Source organism: Pagrus major, chromosome 6 (assembly GCF_040436345.1).
Source record: "Pagrus major chromosome 6, Pma_NU_1.0".
Taxonomy (NCBI): domain Eukaryota; kingdom Metazoa; phylum Chordata; class Actinopteri; order Spariformes; family Sparidae; genus Pagrus; species Pagrus major.
This window is the reverse complement of record NC_133220.1, coordinates 24,526,031-24,549,093: the sequence shown is the minus strand read 5'-3', so window position 1 is coordinate 24,549,093 and position 23,063 is coordinate 24,526,031. Positions and strand designations below refer to the sequence as shown.

Here is a 23,063-nt window from a genome sequence, read left to right as displayed (position 1 = left end):
TCAGCCCGGCATGCTACAACAAAAGCAGCGCACTTTATTTTAGCAGAGAGGAGGAGGCCATGTGATCCTGGTTCACTGTGCCTCCTAGGGCAGATTCTCAGCTGATGAATGGATGTTGCAATGTTTTTCATGAATGAGTATATTAATTCATTTTGATTCATGATATTCAGCAGGTGGTTTTCATCTGCAGGCATGTTTCAACAACAGGCCTGAGAGCAGAACCCACAGCAGTGTTTCAGTACAGTATGTCTGTACAGTGAGAGAGGGGCTGTCTGAACAGGTTCCTCTGCAGGGCAAACGATCAGGTCGGCTCCAAAAAGACACTTGAACATAACTGTTCAAGCCACAATCAGTTTAAGTGGTTATGTAAGTACAAGTAAAAAAAAAAAAATGGTGCATGAGTAAATTTGGTATATTTGAACAGGGAAAGGTACATTTGACTGCAGTGCAAACACCTCATGCCACACGATGCATATATTTACTTTCAACAACTATACTTGTAGAATTTTAAAGGGGCAATATGTAAGAATTTTAGTTAAAAATGTTCAGAAATTAAATAAAATTATCAAAAGAATGCGAGCAAATAGCAGTTTTGACATTATGATATCTATGCATTATGATGCAGAGCAATCTATTAGCATTTTAACCAGCTATCCCCGGCTTGTCCCGGTCCAAAGCTCCTGTGCTACGAGGGTAAACATTAACATCCCCCATGGTGCCTGAGGTCCTGGTCTGAGCAAATAGCTGCACAGCTAACTGAGCTAACTAGCTAAGTCACTCTGGTGATATGCTGCCCCTGCCAGTTTTTACATATTGCATTGATTTTTAATGCTAGAACAGACACTTCCATTTAGTCCTCTTCAGCGTGGTGGTATACTACCCCTTGAAGTTAAAGATAGCTTTGGATATACACTCACTGGCCACGTTATTAGGTGCTTCTGTACAATCCAATGCACCAACTCTGCCGTCAATTCTACTTTTAGGAAAATTATTATTTTTCTGATTTCGTTGATAATGTCTGAAAAGTGGTACAAAGATGGGGTGACAAACTGGGTCATCATATTTGTACATTTGCATTAAATAATGTATGTGTAAAGTCATGCATTCATACATTTGTCTTTCTTTCTTGCTTTTCAGACATTTTTTTTACAGAGTTGTAAAACATACAAACAGAACTGTCTCCAGAGCAATGTGGGAAATGTCATTATTTCTGTCATTTACATTTTCTTGTTGAACGCTGTCCAATCTTGTCGGTGTGCGTGTGTGTGTCGCTCCCTCAGGCGCATTTCAAAGTCCTTAAAAGAAAAAAATTTGGTTTTTGAGTCTCATTCCCAACTCGTCAAAAACACTTTGGGGTCAACAACCTACAATCCCAAAAGTTACAAACAGAAATTTTTCCTCCAGCCTTACCTATAAAGTCTGACTTCCTCAGAAGTCACCAACCAAGCTTTGTGTTTACCACAAGAATGGGCACACCTCAACCAGGAATCCAGAATGTTTCTTGTTTCCTTTCTACAAATCTTCTGTCTGTCAGTAGTCTGACAGTCAGTAGTGGCCAGTTTTTACATATTGCACCTTTAAGGTCCTGTTCTTTACTTTAGTATGTCAAGTAATGCTGCAGTTAGCCTATGTCACTCTAAAAATATAAGCTGAAGCTGTTTGTTTTAGCATTTTGATTGCGTGATTCATTTAGTATTGACATTGATACACTTTTTATTATTGATTTTGTTGACCACTCATGTTAATCTAGCAACTTTTGATGATTACTAGCCTTAAATGTCAAAGAATAGAATTATATCCAATTCATACAATCAGAATGTTAAAACTAAAACAAAACTTTCACTATCACCTTATTGTCATTAGGAGAATTAAACTAATATCTGTTTTGTTCTGTGCAACGTGCAACGTTTCTGGTTGTTGTCTGTATATGGTTGTTGTGTAAGTGCTGTGGGCTGTTGTTTTTTTCTAAATGTTGAACATGCTGTCAAATTGGTGAACATGTTTATTCACATTTATATTTGTTCGTGTTTTGTCTATTTGCAAGGTATCAATCCCCTCATTTTTCCAAAAGAGTTTTTCCCAAAACAATCAGCTGTCACCATCATTTCAGGTCAGCCATTAAAACTATTGTTGTGAAGATGTTTGTGTGTACAGATTGTTCGTGCCTTCCGTGATATCATTTTTTGATGCAGTTAACAGATCAGGCCCTCAAACCTGAAAACGCCCTAGGCAGAGAGAGTTCTTTTAAGAGTTTTGAACGAGGGGTGGGCTTGTGGGCTTTGTGCAGCTGTCTGTCTTCAACTTCATGTGAGGTTGAACAGCCTTGGGCGCAGCACCACCACCCATAATTCATGCTCAAACCTGTCCACCTGCAGCTAAAAAGGCCTGTTAAGTAACCATGTCCTAAAATAGAAAAATGTCCTTTATTGCTTAGTTAAATCATATATGTTACTTCGGTATATGTGCAGACTCTCACGCTTATTAGCTTTTGCATGAGTTGCCATGTGTTATCTGTGGCAAACTATTGGCGTCTTTAAATTTGACTGTGTGTCTGATTAGTTTGTTTTGTATGTGCATGGTGTGAACTTTAAATTAATACTTGTTTGACAGTTAGTGATTAAGGGTGTCGGGAACATGACATTTGGTGACATTTTGTAGGAATGCATGACCTTAAATTAAATTCGTTGAAGATAAAGTCCTGAATTAGTGTGTATCCGGAGCGAAGCAGGATGGGACATGTCGTCTGTTCCAGAACAATGTGGGAAATGTCATTATTTCTGTCATTTACGTTTTCTTGTTGAACGCTGTCCAATCTTGTTGGTGTGCATGTGTGTGTGTGTCGCTCCCTCAGGCTGATTTCAAAGTCTTTCAAGGAAAAAAAGTTGGTTTTTGAGTCTCATTCCCAACTCATCAAAAACTGGGGGGGCGGCCGACCCAACCTACAATCCCAAAAGCGTCAATATTTGATGAGTTGGGAATGAGATTCAAAAACTTTTCTTAGAAATGGGACCTTTAAATGTTTCTTTGATTAAAGAGTTGTGTAAGCATGTGTTCATTTTATGTTAAATGAAACATATAAATAATTGAGTGTGCAATGACACACATATGGAAGACTGTAATCCAATAAAACACAACAGAACATCACACAAAAACACTTTTTGAAGATTTATTTTTGAGCAAACAAGACTTCAGGCGTCGCCAACAGTAGCAAACCAAAAAAAAAAGGTTGTGCTAAGTAGAAGTCACGAAGGCATTTGTGACTGGTTTTCTTCTTATTTAACTGTTAAGGTACAGCAGGAGTTCAGCATGACGACGGCTCATTTTTTTCAAACTGCTCCAATCAGCAGTAAGATGTTCCAAGGGCAATTTCAGGCTGATAAAACAGCAGTGCTTGGAGTTGTTCAAGCTACAAGATGGAGCAGCAGAGGAAAACAAATACAACAGTGCCACCTGCTGGCTGAACAAGTGTGGTGCAGCAGTGATCACTAAACCACAGGCAGTGACTCAGACTACAGTTGACAGTAAAGAACAGTGAAGGTAGTTTCAGAAACGTGAACAAAGACTCATCTATAAGCACCTCTCCATTACTTATGTCTGAATTAAAGCTCTGACAGTAGAAATACACCTTTTGTCAGGTGAAGGCACCTCGGTGAATGACTCATTAAAGAATTGGAAAATGAAGCAAAGTGTCAGGGAAAGAGCATCACTCCTCAGCCTCAGCCACGGCTTCGGCCTCCACTTGCTCCTGCTCCTTCTCCTCCACAGCGGCCGGCTCCTCGATGGCTGCCTGCTCCTCCTCCTTCTCCACCTCCTGCTTCTCCTCTACCTCTACCTCCACCTCCTTCTCCACCTCCTTCTCCACCTCCTTCTCCTCCTCCTTCTCCTCGGTCTTGATCACCACAGTTTCTGTCTTGGTGACTGTGGTGCTCTTGACTGTTGCTACCTCTGGAGCAGCAACAGAGCCGAAGCCACTGCTGCTGCTGCTGCTGCTGATGGCCTTGGCTCCACCGAAGGAGCAGCTGACGTAGGAAGGGGTGCGGGAGCTCTCCAGGCCGTAGGCGTTGTAGTTCATAGCTGCATAAGCAGAAGTAAAAAGCATTTATTAACATGGCTTGAAAAGGTGGGAAAAAAGTGGATTTTTGGACACGTTAGATCTAGAAAAACTTTGGAGGACTTTTGTCCTCTTTGAGATGTCAGACTATGCTGGAAAAAGATGCTGATGGCCAGAAAAGTAGCACATTTTCTTCACAAAGTCAGCACAGCAGCAGTCAATGTGGACAAAACTGTGCATCACTTTCATTGCTTGTACATAAAAACAACCATGTCTTTCGCTTTTCATGAACTATATTTTTCACTCAAACTCAACCACCGCCAAGCCTCTATGTTTTTACACACAAAAAAATCTAATTCAACAAAAGATTACTACAATATGCTGCATTCTCCTACAACCACATTTTATGCCCTTAATGAAAGAGGAAAGTGCCAGGTGAGAATCCAAAAGCGTTTTGTCAGTGTATGGGGCTATGTGTTTACAGCACATCTCAGGACGGTGCCACTTTTCCTTTCACCTTACTCTCCATTCCTCAACCCTACAGGAGAAATTCTTTTCCTCACGGACGTGGGATCACATGACCCATTTGGACCCATTTTTCAACATATCTGCCGGGGAGTGCCAGGAATAGATCAGACAAAAGACACAAGTTGTGGACAGGACAACTTGACAGAACTGTTGTGTTTCTATATCTGTCGCTCTCCTATTCAAGTTTGTTTGAATGTGTAGTTTTGTTTTGCATCACAAGAACAATAAGAATTACTTATGTTTCATTGTGTTTACTTGGAAAAGCCTATTGAAGCATATTGCAGCATCCATGCAACAGGGAAGTTCATGATAAATAAATAAATTAATAAATGGAAGATACTTTTACAAAGGCCAAAGTGACACTAACTGTAATGCTACTTGTTAGTGATTTTTATGTTCATTATATATTGAATAACAAAGTGTTGCTGCTGGCAGACAAATGTTCTGATAGCGTTTGGGTACGAGAGTTGAGGTAGTGTTTTGGTTGCATTGGTGCAGGAGATTGCCGAGCTGAATGTTGCTAAAGAGAGCCGTGAGAAGAGAAACCCCTGCAGAGAAATGTGGCACAGCAACTGTAAAAAAAAACTGTGACACAGTTCTCTTTGCTTTTCACTCTCCCAGCACAAGAGCAGACACTGAGAGGAGATTTAACCTGACAATCTTCTGCTCACAATATCCTCAATGTCATCCCCAATGAGGATCAAACAGGTCCTGCTGGGTTAGCAATATATATGACTCTTTAATCAGTAAGAAGTGCACATGTAAAGGAACACACCAGACTGGTTGAGAAGGGAGATTAGGAATCCTGGAGTGATTGTAGGGGAAATCTTTAAAGGGACAACCTGTGATATGTGATATTTCATCAGACTTCTTTCTCAATGGAAATTTTATCAGTGTAACAATGGAAAGCCACATGGACAATCTTAACAAAGTTGAGTGACGAGAGAGAATATTAGTTACAGTAGGTGTGAGTTTTGAGAATGTTGTGTGTCTGTGTGAACAGATTGTCATATAGCCTAGATTTTTCATGGGTTTGTACTGTATGGTAAAAATCAACAGTGAAATACTCTAAATGTTTGCGCTTAGGTCGAACATGAACTTACAAGTCTGCTTGGATATTGTGGTCTTGATTCCAGTTAAGAGCCTGTTAAGGAAAACAGAAAAAGACAGAAGCAAGCGTGAGATACACAGAAATATATTCCATCTGTCATCACCTCCACAAGCTCACTCTCTCAGTAAGATCTTACCTGTCCTCCTCTCCCTCCAGCAGTTTCCTGTAGGTGGCGATCTCAATGTCCAGAGCCAGCTTCACATTCATCAGCTCCTGGTACTGGCGGACCTGCAGGGCCATGTCCTGCTTGGCTCTCTGGAGAGCTGCCTCCAGGTCTCTGATGCGGAGCTTAGCGTCCTTCACTGCCATCTCACCACGCTCCTCGGCCTCTGCGATTTGAGCTTCCAAGTTGTTTCGCTGAGAGTGGAAAAAGAGGGAAGAAGAAAAGCTGTTTGAAGTGTTGTATAAAAATGCAATCTTTCTGGCCTTATAGAGAAAGAGAAAGACCAGGCAGAAAGTGATCGAATCAAACAAATTAAAAAGGAATGAAACATTTAAAACACCTATTACAGTCAAATATGTTTAAATATACAAAACTGCAAACTGTAAATCTCACCTGTGCTTTAACCATGTCAATTTCAGACTGCAGCCTGTTTATCAAGCGGGTCATTTCAGCAATCTCAGCCTTGGATGACTTCAGGTCCTCACCATATCTGCCTGCTGACTGCTGCATCTCTGCATACTGTTACAGACAGGGACACGGTCAAGCTGACACATCGAAATGCAGTTTGAAAATCCAGGTATGTTTTAGCTGTCTGGTGTCAAACCAGGTTTTTTTGGCATGTTTTAATCTCAAATGACACAATATAAGAGTGGTCTCACCTTTGTCTGGTACCATGACTCGGCTTCGGCTCTGCTACGGTTGGCGATGTCTTCATACTGGGCACGCACTTCAGCAACAATGGCGTCCATGTCAAGATTACGGCTGTTGTCCATCTCAACCACAACAGATGTGTCCTTGATCTGGCTCTGCAGGTCATGGATTTCCTACAATACAAAAACAACAAACATTGTTATAATATGACATGTGGCTAAAGCAATTAATCATTTGTGAATGATTCAATCAAGTGAAAAAGAAAAAAGGTTATTACCGCATCATAGATCTGCCTCATGAAGTCAATCTCATCGGAGAGCGCATCCAGTTTGGCTTCCAGCTCCACTTTGATCATGTAGGCTGCATCAGTGTCCTGCACAGGAAAAGACAACGCTGAGAATATTCATTGTTGCATGTGGCCTCGACCTTGACTATAAGAGGCCATTGTATGGGCTCAGTCTGCTCGAAGGCTATTTATAGTCTCAAGGTCAAGAATATGTTAGAAAACCTGAACAGACCTTCTTTATGAGGACAAAGTTGTTCTCAAACTCGTTGCGCTTGTTGATCTCATCCTCATACCTGGGGAAAAAAAATGTGTTTGAATTTGAAGATGACATGCCCGATAAGTCAAGATGAGTTTTACAAAAATGTATTTTAATCCTTTCAATTAAATCTGATCAATATGTAGGACGTATATATTCAAAAAAGTGTTGTTAAAATTTGCATCTACAAAACCCTGCAATATTATTTTTTGTCACCTGGGGGCAGCAGGAACAAGCTGTTAAACCGACGCATGACTGTAATATGATGAGCATGCAAGTTGCCTTTGAACACATCCAGTAGATAATGGAGCAACATTAGCATTCATTTTGAGTCCTCCTTATGGAAACATCGGCCTCTTTAGCTGGTAAATGCTCTGCCATGTTCACCAGTTAACTTTTTTTGTTGCCTTATAGACAGTCTAGAAACAAGACGGGAGATTTAAGAGTCATTTCCTGTATCTGTGCCACGTGGTTTTGCTGCTGCCACACCCCTTTAGGAGACAGGTCTTGATACCGTCCACTCCAATGGGAGAAGTGAAAGAGAGGACAGATACAACTACTACACATTCTTTTGCCCCATCGTCACTGAAGTACATATTGGACCCATTTACCACCAGCCACATATCTTCCAAACATTCTGACACAGATGGACAAATCAAGAGAAAATTCATTTTGTAAACATGCTCTCATGAGATCTGGAGTGAGCATATTAAGCTTGCAGATAAAAGCAGGCCAAAGCATAAAAATAATACAAACATAACTTTATTAATGTCTCTAGCTTTGTTTTGTCTTGACATGTGCAAGTAATTATCTACAGCATTGCGTTGGTGTGAAAATGCCCAGCGGGGATAGAGGAAAGGCAGCCACGCCCACTTTGCACACCGCTTTGGCTGGCTTAATGCGTCTTCTTTTGTTGTAGAGCACCTTTAGTTGCATGCAGTGAGTTTTAATAACTTTCACAAAGAACTGAAATATGTTGAAATTCTCTGTAGAGCTCAGAGGAACTGCAGTCTCTGGGTCTGTAACCACGAGGGACACTTTTCACGTCTGTGTATTCATTTTTCCATTGTTAATATAAAAATGTAATAAGTGCAGCTTTTAAAGCAAAATTGTAGAGTTTTGAAACAGTATTAGCTGGTTGCTGAAAACAGATTTTTTCTGCGATTGAAAACCAGACTGATGAGAGCTGCAGGAGAGAACCAAAACTGTACAGTTGAGCTGAAAGACACCAAAACGGTCCGCAGAGCTGAGGAGAACTGCAGAGTCAGGGAATAAATCTCTTTGATCAGTTGTTAATAAAAAAATTTATTATTCTAGGAGCTGAAGGCTGCTACTCCACTTACTTGTTCTTGAAGTCCTCAACCATGCCTGTCATGTGATGCAGGTCGGACTCAAGTTTGAGTTTTTCGTGACCCAAGTTGTCCAGCTGCCTGCGCAGGTTGGCAATGTAGGCTTCGAACATGACATCGATGTTGGAGCGAGTCGTGGTCTGCTCCTGGAGGAGTTTCCACTTGGTCTCAAGCATTTTGTTCTGCTGTTCTAGGAAGCGTACCTGCAGAGGGAAAAGGGGGAAAAAAAGAATGATGGGTAGTTAAGAAAAAGCTGTTTTATACCTGTTGATCGCACAGAAATAGCTGAGTGGATTGATAGTGACGGTTGAGTTTTAGACCTAACGTAAGAATAAATATGAATGGTAAAAAATGGTGTTCAATGAGACGAGAGAAAGAATGTATGTCAACAGAATGTGGGAGTGACTCAGAAAACATGAATGGCTTCACTTTGTTTGCTGATGGACAAAGAAAAGTGTGAAGATCAACTGAAAAATAAATGACTAATTGATCTTCTCCCACCTCCAACTCACCCTAAATGTCACATCAATTACTCCTCAGTCAATTCTGACCCATAGTGCCACGTTTGGACACAAAGAGGCACTGTTTCCCTGATTATGACACGTGCCCCCTTTAAAACTTTTCTATTCAGCGTGCTGACCCTGGGTGGGGTCCCGCTACCACTCTGCAAACATGAGGAGAGACACACAGCTGTGCGTGTGTGTGCCGTATCACGATGGTATGTAGAGGAGGAGACGGGAGCTTTGTTTTACAACGTTTTAGTCACAGTGAGTGTGATTGATTTACATTACTGCAGGGTGCCTCCTCGAACAGTTACGATGGACTAAAGAATCTGATCAATCTGAGGTGGAGAGGAGGGCAAGCTTCTGTCTGATAAGATTGTTGTATGAGACATTTCAGTGACCTGTTTGATAGTGGGTGCATTACAATGATTTATGTCTGGAAAATGGCTTCCTCGATTGCCTCGTAAACTGGATTTGTCCAGACCACTGATAGCTTAAAGGGGATAATCTTTGCTAGAGTGATCGACTCCACTCTGCATTTCACAAGCTTGTCTAATGCAAACCTTTCCCCAGCCACTCCCACTACTTTTTTCCTCCTGTGAGTGGTTGGACTGGCTGGGAGCATTCAGGTGATGAAATCTGAAAATAAAAGACCACATTTTGCAGAACAAAAGCACAAGAATAAACCTGTCATTCTGTCTACTTTCATAACCATTAAATCTGGTTTTGCAGGATATTGCTCACGCTGGGGTGCAGCCCCCCCTGAGTTGTTCTGCTCCTCATCGCAGCCCTGTACAGTTTGTACTCTTTATCCAGGTTGATCAACTCAGTGATCTCACCTGAGGGCAAACATGTGAAGAACAGCCTAAATCCTCCACAGAAAGACAATGCATGCATTGTTATATGTACAGTTTTCACAGGATGATCCCCATTGTGAGTCAGACTTTTTTCACCTTGAGCTATCTTTGGCTTGCATTTCCGCCGAGGTATTATTTATTACTCTGAGTGGAATTTAATAGTTTTGTCCTGACAGTCAGAACATCATCAGACACAAAAACCTAGAAAGCAGCATGCTGCATCTGCTGTTTGCTGTTACTCCTGCATTTTTCCACATGTAGCTTTTATGTCATAAGAGACTAAATGTCTGTCTTTGACTTACCTTGTCAATGAATGAAGCAAAGCGGTTGTTGAGGGTCTTGATCTGCTCCTTCTCCTGGGTGCGGATGCCATGGATGGTGGGGTCAATCTCCACGTTCAGGGGGGCCAGCAGGCTCTTGTTCACGGTCACAGCGGTGATGGGGGCCACTACTTCGTTGGCCATGCCACCTCCCATACCTCCTCCCATACCTCCACCGAAGCCCACATACCCAAACTCTACTCCCCCTCCTCTTTGTCCAGACCCCCCAGCAGCATACCCACCGACCACTTTGAACCCCCCAGCACCCACAGCAGCACCACTGCTGCCCACTCCTCCATAGGAGCTGCGGACAGCGTAGCTCTGCTTGCCACTACTCACACCACGGCCACCGTAGCCGGAGAAGGAGCGGCTGCTGAAGCCCTGGGATGGACCCCTGGAGGAGGACATAGTGGAGTAGGTGGTGGTCTTCAAGGCTCTGACAGACATGGTCACAGAGGAGAGAGGAGAGACTCTGCAGAGGGAAGGAGAGTCAGGCAGATAGGACCCTCCCTGGCACATGGTGCTATTTATCAGAGCAGGGGTGGGACCCTGCTGAGGTGCGATTGGCTGCAATCCTCAGCAGGGGAGTGAAGGATGAAGGGGGGGCGAGATGAGGGAATGTCAGAGAAGAAAATCACATCGTGTTACACATATACAGCGCACAAAGTGTGCTGGAGGAAAGACAAGAATTACATAATAATCAGAGTGCCAGTTTCTATAAAACTAGTGCAGAGAAACTGGAACATGGACATTTATCAAATGGCATTTTCCATTACATTGCTTTCGATTATACTGACAACACTCAGCCTGGTTTGCATGCATACCAATTATACTGTACTTCGAACTCGAGTATATATACATATATATATATATAATTGTTGTATCTTCCATACACGAACATGCACTCACCCACACACACATGCAACGCCAGAATATGAAGTCAAACCTCGGGTATAATGAACTGGCACGTAATTTTATCACCTCCTTTTCTGCTTTACAACTCTTCTCATAGACGTGACATATTGCACAGTAAATTGTGTTTGCCCAGTGTGATGTGCTTTACGTGTTTGTGGGCAGTGACTGTATGCCTCAATAATTGTGGGAGAACCAGATTTACTCACAGTTTATGTTCCACTGTCTAGGGGAGTGTTCACAGAGAGTGGAAGTGTTTCTGAGCAAGTACGTTGCAACAACATCCTTTGCATGAAACAAGCAAAATATTGAGACTTTTACAAGTGGTGCTACTGAAACTTCAAAGTAAAAGCCTGTATTTAAAGCCTGCATGTTGCACAATTGAAACGTACAGCGAGCTGGATGTCTCCATTCTCAGCTGTGATCAATGGACCAAACAAGGCAATGCACACACACACACACACACACACACACACACACTCACAGGGGCTATTGATGCACATTCCTTTCATATCAGCCAGGTAACAAGCAAACAGAGTTTGTCTCTTTATTTTACTCCCAACCACACCTACGTCTTAAACAGCTTTCCCCACCCACACAAACACTGATAAACGCCCATAAAAACACTGAGACTGGACATCATAAATATCTGATACCTGCCATAGATAGATAGATAGATAGATAGATAGATAGATAGATAGATAGATAGATAGATAGATAGATCTCTGTTTCCATGGTTACACATATTAATGATCATAACACATTTTTGGTGAGGCTTTATCATTTCCTCACAGTTGTATTTAAAACATGAACCTCAACCATCACCTCAAACTGTGGAATTCATGATTCACGTGTCACTCAGCAGATTTATGACTCATGATCTTTTCTGAGCGGTTCGGTAACTGTTGCCTAATTTGTACCAGAATGAAACCCCCTGCTTGCTCCCTCTACCAAGGTTTTCACCACACCCATTTTCTTTTCTTTTGTTTTCAAGGTTTTATATGGTTGCTAAAAAAAAAAAAAAAAAGAAGAATTCAACTATTTACCAGCTATAAAAAAGCCAAATCCCAAGACAGTGTGCTGAGTGGAAATGAAATACGGAGGCAAAGGGGGCACAAGTTGTGGAAAGTACATGTTAACAACCTGAAAGAGGCTCTCAGGCTTTGTACCAATCAAAAAATGCTTGCTTTGCTTGGCTTGTCTCAAACAGTGACGTGACTCCTCACAATGGAGCTGCTGTGCTAAACTTGGAGGCCACCTTATATGTACAATTCAACCAGTATTTGGTGTTTCATCAACTCAGCCTCTCCGACGAACACACCAACTGAGCTGTGTTTATTTCACAATGACTTTTCTTCTTCCACCAGATAAGATAATTCCTCATTCTTCCTGCATGAGAAAAGTTATGGTAATTTAAGAAGCTAACCCTCCGACCTCGGGTCTCTTGAGAGGACGGTGATGTTTTGGTTTGTATGAAGCTGCTACATGACACATCGAGTCAGGAATGTGCTGAGAGAGACACACACATGCTATAAGAGAGGAGGGGTGGGGAGAGGATTGGCAAGTGGGGGGTGAGGACACAATTAGCAAAGATAAGAAGCTATTTTACAACGACTGACAGATTGATTGCGATGTTTAGTATGAATGGGATGCCGTCCATGATGGTGTACGGTAATCTTTAACAGGCTGGAGGCTACGGAAAATGTGAAGTCAGTCCTGCGTCCACATTAAAATGTGGTTATAATGAGTTTGATTCATGCGGTGCTTCTGAACAATATAACTAATACAAACTTAAGCTCAAATTAAAGGCTAAAGTTAAGGAAAAAGTTATAAAGATAGAATAAGGAAATGCAGAAAGGAAAAGGAAGAGAAAGGCAATAAAACCTTGTCTGCAAGAATGTATTTTAAAGAGGTGATGCTGTTGGTTTCATCTGTCGTCTTAAAGTTGGACTTTGTGTTCAGGAGGACCCTGCCAAGCCCTCAAAACAATCAGTAAAATCAGTTATACAACTCAGTTCCTGCTGCGCCCTGCGATGCCTGAGCAAACAGCCTGCAGCAGCACAGACATGATAAACAGCAGGGGGCATGTTAAAGTGTTCAACAATGGGAGTATATGAGAGCTCATTGTTACAAGTCAGGGAGACATGGTACAACACGGAGTTACCACTTCCTCTTCTCTCTTTCTCTTCTCTCACTACAGCAGGTTTGTTTGCTTTGAGACTCACGCCCCCTGGTGACTGAAGGATGGAAGTGTAGGCGAGGAGGAGCGGCTGCGTGATGTGGTCATATGGTATCATCGCTGCTCCTCATTGACTGAGAGGTAGTCGAATTCATGAAACCTGATCCACACCAGAAGATGTTGCTGAGCTTTCAGCTACACTGGCAGCATCGCTCAAGAGAGTCTGTCTGCTCATCACTTTGGGTCCTGATGGAAATGTCCAGTGATGGAATGTAACTAAGTACGTTTACTCAAGTACTGTACTTAAGTACAACTTTGGGGAAGTTGTCCTTTACTTAGGTATTTCAGTTTTCTTCTACTTTATGCTTCCACTCCACTTTATTTTAGAGGCAAATACTACACTTTTTACTTTTTTAATTGATTTATTTTAAAATGTTGATTATCAGATCCAATAATCATCCAGGCTCACAAAGGTCGACCCACACTGTGTAAATTTAATGTACATGTAATTTACTTTTACTTGAACTTTTGATACTTAAGTACATTTAATATCAGATACTTTGAGATATTTACTCAACCACATCCATATGTGTGACTCTCACTTTAACCAAAGTTATATTTTAACACGAGTATGACTTTTCGGGTATCTTTTACAACTGTGGATTACAGACATTAATAGTCCCCATGGATGAAAGTTAGGGACTTTAGGATAATCTTTTTATAAACTTTTATCTCTTGCCTCTCAGGGCTTTCGTAGATCCCAAGTTCCCTTTAATGAACTGATTTCCAGCACAAAGTGCACGCTGCCAGCCATGCTTGGATTATGAAGAATAATAAATAATCATTTGTAAATATTTAAAAAGCACAGTGATTCATATTATAATTGTTTTAAATTAAGTGGTGAAACATCTGGTGGGATAAATTGAGCATTTTGGTGGGCCCCACTTTGGACAGCCCTGACTTAGAGCATGAACTTTAATGAATTTTGTGATCCCTTAAAATTAATATTTTCCCAAAACTTGGCATTAGGACCAAATTCCTGCAAAACAACCATTCCCAGCAGCTGCTGCTGCTGCTGCAGGCCACTATGTACTTAGTGGTAATAAGTAAATGCTAACAGGCTAAACTAAGCCAAACATCTACGTTCAAGCATGGTCACTGTGAGCGCGTTAGCATCGCTTGTTCTGTGCTCTTGTTCCTGTAAAAAGGCAGCCTGTCGTGTAGTGATGACTCTTTGAAGGTGACTCTGCGCTAACACTTCTGACTCACTGCTCCTTTTAAGTCTTCCTGTGAAATGTCTTTGCACCAGGAGTGGACATGACATCCAACAGAGAAAATGTCTGTCAGTTGACACATTTCGCTAACCTCTGATGTGTGACCCCTATCCTTTGTTGAAGGTTCTCGCCCTAAAACTGTAATCTACTATCGATATACATTAATAATATAAACAAATTTCCTCTTTTGCCGCCTTGTGAGCATCTAGCATGAGTCACTGAGGGAGTGACCAAGAGGGGTAAGGAAAATGTGAGGAAGCGAATGTGTAAGAGTGTATCACAGTCACACGCACGTCCACATTCCTGCACCTGTCAGGGTTATGCATATGCATCCATGCAAATATATATGTTGGGCTTTGTATATAAGCATGTGTGAGCGATCGTTCTGCAATGAAGCTGGGTGACGGGGAGCCAGAGAGAGAGAGAGAGGGAAGTGAAGTTCATTCAAGGCCACGCTAGGCTGAGAGCGGTAATAATCTGACAGTTGTCCAGGATTTGTGGAGCACATAAACTCCTTCAGTAGTTTCCAGATTCCTGCTGTGTGTTTCTATGACTCACAGTCTCCAGCTTTCTCCTCTTTTTCTTTTCATTTCCTGTCTTATCTTGGGAAGAGGTGTGCAATTCAGATCCAGACTGTTGCGTGTGTGGGAAAATAAAAAATCTCCAGTTCAAAGACAGGGTATGTGCTATGAATATGCAAAATACAAAATACATTTCCACGTTTCTATTTGTTGATGTTGCCAACACAACTCAAACAAACAAGACAGAGAAACCGCTGTCATGAGGTTTGAGTCAGGCTGATTAAATTTGTTGTTCCTCTTTATATGTGCCTGCCTTCGTCACAGGCCAGACTCATTGATTCCTTTGCTTCTCTTCTCTTTTTAGCTACTCTCTGTGTCTTTTTTCTTCATCTTATCAAGTATAATTAAAAGAGATTACTAAATAGATGCACAGCGAGGGGCTGGTGCGATGTGTGAAAAAAAACCACTGAAACTTGATCAAGCATGAAGGTGAAGTAAGAATAGGAAAGAAAAGAACTAGGTTGTATGAAGCTCAGGAGGGTGTACGAGCCTTTGCCAGTTTCTCCTGGGAGTGGTTCATTTAGTTTTGTTATCCAGTTCTCTGGGGCCCAGTGGGAAAATCCTCTTTGACCACAACTTGAGCCCCAGTTAAACCTACATGAACCTACATGAACCCTTACAAAGTCAAGTCAGAACATTCTTGTAGCTTGGGTCTTTAGACAAATAATTAACTTTGTTCCATTCCTTTCTCTGTTTTTTACAGTGTTTTGCAGTTTCCTGTGACTTGTATCCTAGTCCCTACAGGAGCATTGGGCATTGTGTTATGTAGTCACTAATTTTGAGATGAGTAGAAGTAACATTAAAGGTTCAATAAGAATTAGCTACCTGTTGAATTCATACTCCAAACAATTAGGGGATGGCATGTCGCCAGAGAACCCGCTAACTGCCGCCAACTGCTATTAGCTAGTTAGCTCAGTTAGCCATGCAGCTAGCAGTCCAGACTGCAAGTTCAAAGCACTACTGGAATGTTGGTGTTTACACCATTACCACAAGAGTTTTGGACTGGTACAGTCTGGGGCTAGCTGGTTATGCTATTTTTAGTATATCTCTGCAATAATGTGTAGATCATATACAGTACAGATATCTTTATAGATATTATTATATTCTCACATATTGCACCTTCAATTCTTATTATATGTTGACCTTTCTTGTGATTTGGTGTGTTATTTCCTGTTATTCACAAAGAGCAATAACAGACAGTTCTCATGACAGGCACGACACCTAATAAGGCTTCAAAGATAATTGTTCAAAATCCTGTACAGAACTGTTTGTGCAGATAATAGCCTGTAGTGTGATTGATGAATGAGGGCAGCTTTTCTTTCCTTTTGATTGTATTCTCAACAATGTGCTATTGGCTTACTTTCCTGCGTGCATCCAATCTCTTTTAGGGTCTTCTGGGTATATTGTGTGGCCTTATAGGTTTCATTTTACAATATGGCAGGTGTCACCGTTACCCTATTGTCTGTGATTGTGACTGCAACAGTAAATAAGTTCATTTTTCACTAGTAATAGCTTTCTGAATGCAGCTAATCTAATAAATAATACAACATCATGTGTGGGATATTTCCTCCTTATTAATTTTGAACTTTAACCGTTAGCTTACGTGAGCATCCAACCACACCCAAGCTAACATCACAGTTTGATTACATCCAGTGAGTTTCACTTCCAGGCTTGAGTAGATGTGTCTGAGATGAACGTTGATGTTTTAAAATCAGTTCATGCCATTCCTATCATATCCCGTAACACTATTACGTGGTAATTTTAGCTACAGAAGTGGTTAGCCATTGTCTAACGTTAGCTCATGGGTTATCAAATATGTTGTTTTACCTTGAAATATGGCCCAGTGTCACTCCAGATTTCACGATCCATTGTTTTTTCAGCCGCTAATTGATCAGGAGGTTGTTAAAGGAGCCTACGACATTTGAGCTTCTTACCTTGAGCGTGATGTCTCTTCACAACAGTAAAAAGAGTGAAATACAACAACAGTTACATTAACGGTTATCTTGAATGTTAATGTTTTGGTAACACATTAGTTTCAGACAGCTAATGGCTATCTTGGATAGCACTAAACTGTTCATTTAAATATGTGCAAAATAACTCTTCATCAGTAAAAAGATATTAAACACTGTGAATTGTAATTGATTTCTGTTTGTGAAATGGATGACATGGAGGAATGGAGACATTATGCCTTTTATGGGCAAACCAAAGGAATTTGGTTGCATGCTTACAAAGTAAACCTCAATTTGAAGAGAATATTGTACCATTTAACTTTTTTTTTCCTCAATTTTATTCCAGCTATTTCTGTTGCACGTACTTTAACCTGAGCAACATGTTTATTAGTGCTCTCTTTGTCGTGAAATGTGTTTTATGGGATCTCTATATTGCAGTAAAATAAACTAATTTGCTCAAGTTAATCAACTCTGAATGTTTTTCACAACAGAACAATGCCTCCCACATTTCCTTGGAGACAGAAAATACACTGTCCGTTAAAAAAAGGGGAACATGAGAGTGAATGAGAGCCTGAGGGAGAGAGAGCAGGGAGGGGGGGGGGGGGGGGGGCAGGAAAGGAGGACTTGGTCGATGCTGAAGTGGGCAGGGTTTGAGAGACCAGCTGTGATTGAGGGAGAGAGAAGTAGGAGTATAAGTTCCCCACTTCCCGCTGCTAGCGTCACTTTCTAAGCCGGCCAGCAGTGAGCCTCCACATCTCATCTTTCATCTCACTCTCTGTCGTGCCTGAACTTCTCCAAAATGAACTTCAGCAAATCCAGCATGCATCAGATGCCTTCTAACCGCATCTCCTTCACCCGCTCCGCACCCCAGCAGCGTGCTGCCAGCGTTTTTGGTGGTGCTGGTGGACATGGTGCCCGAATTTCCTCCGCCTCTGTCACATCTCTGCGCTCTGGTGCCCCAATGACTTCTTCCTTCAAGCTGAGCAGTGGGATGGGATCTGGTTCCATGGCCACTGGTGGTGGTGCCGGTGCTGGGATCATGGGTAATGAGAGGGGAGCCATGCAGAACCTGAACGACCGCCTGGCCAACTACCTGGAGACGGTGAGGAACCTGGAGCAGGCCAACAAGGAGCTGGAGGTGAAGATCAGGGAGGCTCTGGAGAAGGGGGGGCCCGACATGAGAGACTACAGCAAGTATGAGCCCATCATTGATGACCTGCGCAGACAGGTAAGCATTACACTGGATAATGATCATTGAAATGAACGGGCGAAAGCTCAGTATGAATTGTTGGAAGCTCTGGTTATAGGTTGATTGGTAGGCAATGAGAAATGTGAGTGATATGAGTGTTTGAATGCTTGATGGGCACTTTAATATGAGAGTACATCAATGAGTGCATGTGATGGCACTCATCATCACAGAGAATATTTCAGTGTAGATCTCCTTGTGGCAGTAAGATTCATCAGGGTATGTGTTATTTATCCAATGCCTGAGAGGGCTGAGATGGGCACAATTTCCTTTGTGCATGATCAAATTTCTTGCTACAGAATGAAGGGTGTGGTTGCTAAACTCTAACCCTCCCCCATAAAAGTTGTTCATGCCACCAAGTGGCCAGAACTTCCCCCGATGAATCACCAACACGAGGGTAGCATCATGAGAGATGGACTGAACAGCTCCTAAGCAGCCTTCACTAGACAAAGGCATTTCCAAGTGGTCGTTCTTGTAAATTGTAGTTCTACAAGCATTCTCTGGTGTAGGAGGGCCTCAATGTGAACCAGATGTGTGGTAATGACACACACACACACACACACACACACAAAGGATCTTGGACTGCCACTGTGAGTGCGTGTGAGCGCACTGCTTGTATAACAATCAGCCCCAGTCAGCAGAGTCAAATGTCACATTCTTCTGCAGACCCCAGATCCTCAATGTCACATAATGACACATTGATGGTGGCATTGTATTTTTCTCAACACATAAAGGAACAAGTATTCCCCCTTTCACCCCTGAGACAGGATATCAGAGAAACATTAGAAAGTACTATCCTGTACACTCACAAACACACTCAGGCACAAAGAATTTTGCAACCCCTGAACACATAAACACATGTATACAGTACAAAGACAACGACAGACGGAGATAGTGCAGCTGGGGGAAAATTGGAGAGAAGAAAATCGTCCCTGTATGACTTATTCAGACAGGAAACACATTTTTCCAACAATGCTAAAACAAACCAGATTCTGTGTTGGCACGGGAAGATCCCCTCTTCCTCTTCGTCAGTCTGTGGTTCCTCTTTTCTCTGAATGTTACTATGGATTCAACCATGTTGTGACCCTGGTGTGTAATCTGACTCTGGGGTTTCTATACTTACATAAGGGAACCAGTGATTCAAATCATATGTTTCATTTTGTGTCTTTGTGAAACATTGCCATCTCACAGCACATAATGATTGGAGCAGACCACCAAGTTAGGAATTGAAGGAAAGGGCCTTTGGTAAAACAATTGTGTTCCTTCTAACCAGCGAAATTAAGAAAAAAGAAACGAACAACTAAAACTTTTTTGACACCTACTTGTCACAAAATGTCACGTTTTTTTTCTTTTTGCCCAGATCTACGATAAGATTTCCGAGAACGCTCGCTTTGTCCTCCAGATCGACAACGCCCGTCTTGCTGCTGACGACTTCAAAGTAAAGTATGTTGAGTCATTTATGTTGTTTTATATATTAATCTAATATGAATGAGGCACATCAAAGCACCTCATCCACATCCTGTACAAAGGCAGACTTGTTTTGAGTCACAGTTTCTTCAGTGCATGCAGTCTAAATATCTACAATATCTCACAGAATAGGATGTCAGCAACAGCAATTTTGTATCTGTAACACTTCTCTCAATCTTCAGTCATGACATTACGTAACTTTATACTACAAGGCACAATGTGAACAACAGCTGATTGTGTCTGTAATAGAGTTTCTGCCCTTGCATTCCTCCAGGTTTGACAATGAGCAGGCAATCCGCCAGTCTGTGGAGGCCGACATCGCCGGGCTGAAGAAAGTCATAGATGACACCAACATGACCAGGATGAACATCGAGAGTGAGATTGAAGCTGTGAGGGAGGAGCTCAGCTTCCTGAGGAAGAACCATGAGAATGTAAGTTTACAGTATATTCAAATCAGTCATCACACGTTACCATCTTGCAGCAGCTGTCAAAAGTCACACATCCTGAATGTTTTTTTTTGTTGTTGTTCTTTGCTCTTTTTCTGTTGAATAGGAGGTGATAGAGCTGAGGAATCAGATCTCCCAGTCAGGCGTGCAAGTGGACGTTGACGCTCCCAAAGGTCAGGACCTGTCCCAGATCATGGAGGAAGTGAGGGCCAACTATGAGAAGAGCGCTTTGAAGAATGCAGAGGACCTCAAACGCTGGCATGAAAATCAGGTAATTCAGTCCTAACAAGGGAAAATCATTTATAAATACATTTACAGGAAGTATCTTTTTTTAGCTAACACCCTTTCCCGTGTCTCCCTGTCAGATTGCGGATGTGCAGGTGCAGGTCTCACAGAACACAGAAGCTCTCCAGGGAGCCCAGATGGAGGTCGGCGACTTATCCAGACAGATACAGACCCTGGAAATTGAACTCGCGTCCCAACAGAGCTTAGTAAGCATGCATTTTACATGAGCTCTTTTTTTTCTTCATTTTCATTTTACTCAAGAACAAGACATTATAAAAATCCTTTCAATACCTTGACCATTGCATAACACCCACACAGCATTTTTGGCATATCTTTTCATAAACAGCAAATATTCCCCAGATAATCTTTTTCAAAAAGGTTGAAACTTTCCCATGTTCTCCAAAATTAGACTTTGCCTATAAAAGCTCTCTGGCATATTTCTGATTACTCCTTTTCAATCCTTTATCAGAAAGCCTCCTTAGAGGACACATTAAACAACACAGAGCTACGGAACAACATGGAAATGGAAAAGTACAACGGCATTATCATCCGTCTGGAGGGGGAGCTGACCAAACTGCGCGCAAACATCCAGCAGCAGACGCAAGACTACGAGGCGCTGCTCAACATGAAGATGAAACTGGAGGCCGAGATTTCCACTTACAAGGGTCTGCTGGATGGAGGAGACTTCAAGTAAGAGTTATAAAGAGGTGCAGGAGAAAAACAGATCGGGGCATGGTGATGATGGTGGTAGAGGTGAATACTAAAATCAATTGTTATCATGGTTTGCATGGTCAAGTATAACCACATTATGAAGTGAAGCAGAACTTCCAGTCAGTTCAAATGAATGTTTTCTAAATCAACGTGTTTGATTTGTGTTTGTGCAGGCTCCAGGACGCACTGGATGAGCTGGCGGCCACAATCTAATTTGGAACAAAGAGCCTGGGACCATCCCAACAATGAAAGCAGAACAACCCACAACTATCCGCTATGGAAAAAAATCCATGTTGGTCCAATCAACTAAAGCCAGTTTTGAATCAAGACCGCATAGAGTGAAAACCACATGATTGAAGCAATTCTGAATACAGGCACACGAACAACAGGGTTGTTTCATAAGCAACCACTGCCTGATCTGACAGCAAAATAAAAATGAATAAAACCACTTATGACCCCCCACTCATGGCTCTTTTGCAGTTGTTTTTGTTACATAATAAGAATGAAACATGTTATAATTTGTTATAAATTGTCATATTAATTGCACTATCATAGACCTGGCCACTTAAAAAACAAAGTTTAAAGGAATCACAAGACTTTGATAGAGAGATGATTAGATCAGCTGACAGACGAACCACACCCCGAAAAGGGAATGGCTGACTAGTTTTATGATTTCACAAAATGTCTGAAGTTGTCTTAGTTGATGTTTGGCCGCTAGGGGGCAGAAAAACTGTTAAACAAGCCAGGAGATGCACAGTCTTTAAATATTCTCACTACATACATCTGAGTCATTTTTCTGTCCCTTGAGCTCTGGGTTGGTCTCAATCAGCTCCTCTTGTTTGCAGCTTTAAATAAACTTTTAATAATAAAGTTATAATGTGAAGAATGTAATTTTATACACAGTGCAAACTGAGATTTTTGTCAGTTCCCTTTAAATACTCTCCTAAACTCAATATTTTAATAATGTATTCCCTTTAATTTGTTTATATCCAAAAAATGCTATACTTTCAGGTATTTGTACTTCAGTTACTGTAAGCATTTCCATGTAATGTTACTTTATACTTAGATTTCAGAGCAGAAATGTTTATGTTTTTACTCCACTGCATTAATTTGACAGCTGTAGTTACTAGTTTCCAGACGAAGATTTTACATAAATACGAATTGATGAACTTAATATATATGTTCCATTAACTATGCAACAGCATATAAAGTTGGGTTACCTTTCACAGCTAACACTAAAATGCTGTTCAAACATTAAAGATTTACTCCAGAAACAGAATATGATCATATAAAAGCGTGCATAAGTACGTGGATTTTAAGTCCAAGACTAATGCTATCATCAGTGATAGGGCTCAATTCAAGCATTATAGCCCCTATCTTTAAAGCAACACTATGTAGAAATTGGTATTTTGCGCGATTTGGTGCCCTCCACAGTTTCTGAGTGCAGCAACACTGTCATGAATACAAATCCCAGGTCTGTAACAATTTGTCAGACGTAATGTAGGCGCTAACTACAAACAAAACTCATTACGTCATAACAATGTTATGTTTAGAAAACTTGTATGTTGAAGTAAACATGTAGCTACAGTGCCTATAAAAACTATTCACCCCTCATCTGTTTGCCCCTTCTATTGCTTTTATAAATGGATCATGGTCAATATACAAAAAAAACTCTTTAATGTTAAAGTGAAAACAGAGTTCTACAAAGTAATGTGAATTAATTAAAAATATATAATGTAAAATAAGTGATTGCATAAGTTTTCACCCCCTTCAAGTCAGTATTTAGTAGCTGCACCTTTGGCTGCAATCACAGCACTGAATCTGTGTGGATGGGTCTCACTCAGGCTTGCACATGCAATTTTACTCCATTCTTCTTGCAAACATGCTCAAGCTCTGTCAGGTTGCACGGAGATCGAGCTCTTTTCAAGTCCAGCCACA

At 41.4% G+C, this 23,063-nt stretch overlaps 2 protein-coding genes across 3 annotated transcripts; one reads left to right on the top strand and one right to left on the bottom strand.

The window, feature by feature from the left end:
• Positions 1–3,152: 3,152 nt before the first annotated feature.
• Positions 3,153–10,540, bottom strand: LOC140998681 (intermediate filament protein ON3-like). The gene is made up of 9 exons (XM_073469032.1): positions 10,058–10,540; positions 8,390–8,598; positions 7,023–7,083; positions 6,782–6,877; positions 6,513–6,677; positions 6,247–6,372; positions 5,827–6,047; positions 5,683–5,723; positions 3,153–4,074 (listed from the first exon to the last, which is right to left on the bottom strand). Exons 1-9 carry the CDS (start codon positions 10,520–10,522, stop codon positions 3,704–3,706), a joined length of 1,755 nt encoding a protein of 584 aa, XP_073325133.1. The 5' UTR covers positions 10,523–10,540; the 3' UTR covers positions 3,153–3,703.
• Positions 10,541–17,691: 7,151 nt separating this feature from the next.
• On the top strand, positions 17,692–21,587 carry LOC140998617 (keratin, type I cytoskeletal 18-like). Of its 2 annotated transcripts, none has more exons than XM_073468951.1 (7): positions 17,692–18,198; positions 19,577–19,659; positions 19,958–20,114; positions 20,236–20,400; positions 20,495–20,620; positions 20,884–21,104; positions 21,299–21,587. In XM_073468951.1, the coding sequence occupies exons 1-7, from the start codon at positions 17,770–17,772 to the stop codon at positions 21,336–21,338; spliced, it is 1,221 nt and encodes a 406-aa protein (XP_073325052.1). In that variant the 5' UTR covers positions 17,692–17,769; the 3' UTR covers positions 21,339–21,587. The 2 variants fall into 2 exon arrangements, 1 of the variants encoding a protein (XP_073325052.1); XR_012179447.1 differs by having other exon boundaries at positions 17,721–18,198; positions 20,884–21,167.
• Positions 21,588–23,063: the final 1,476 nt, after the last annotated feature.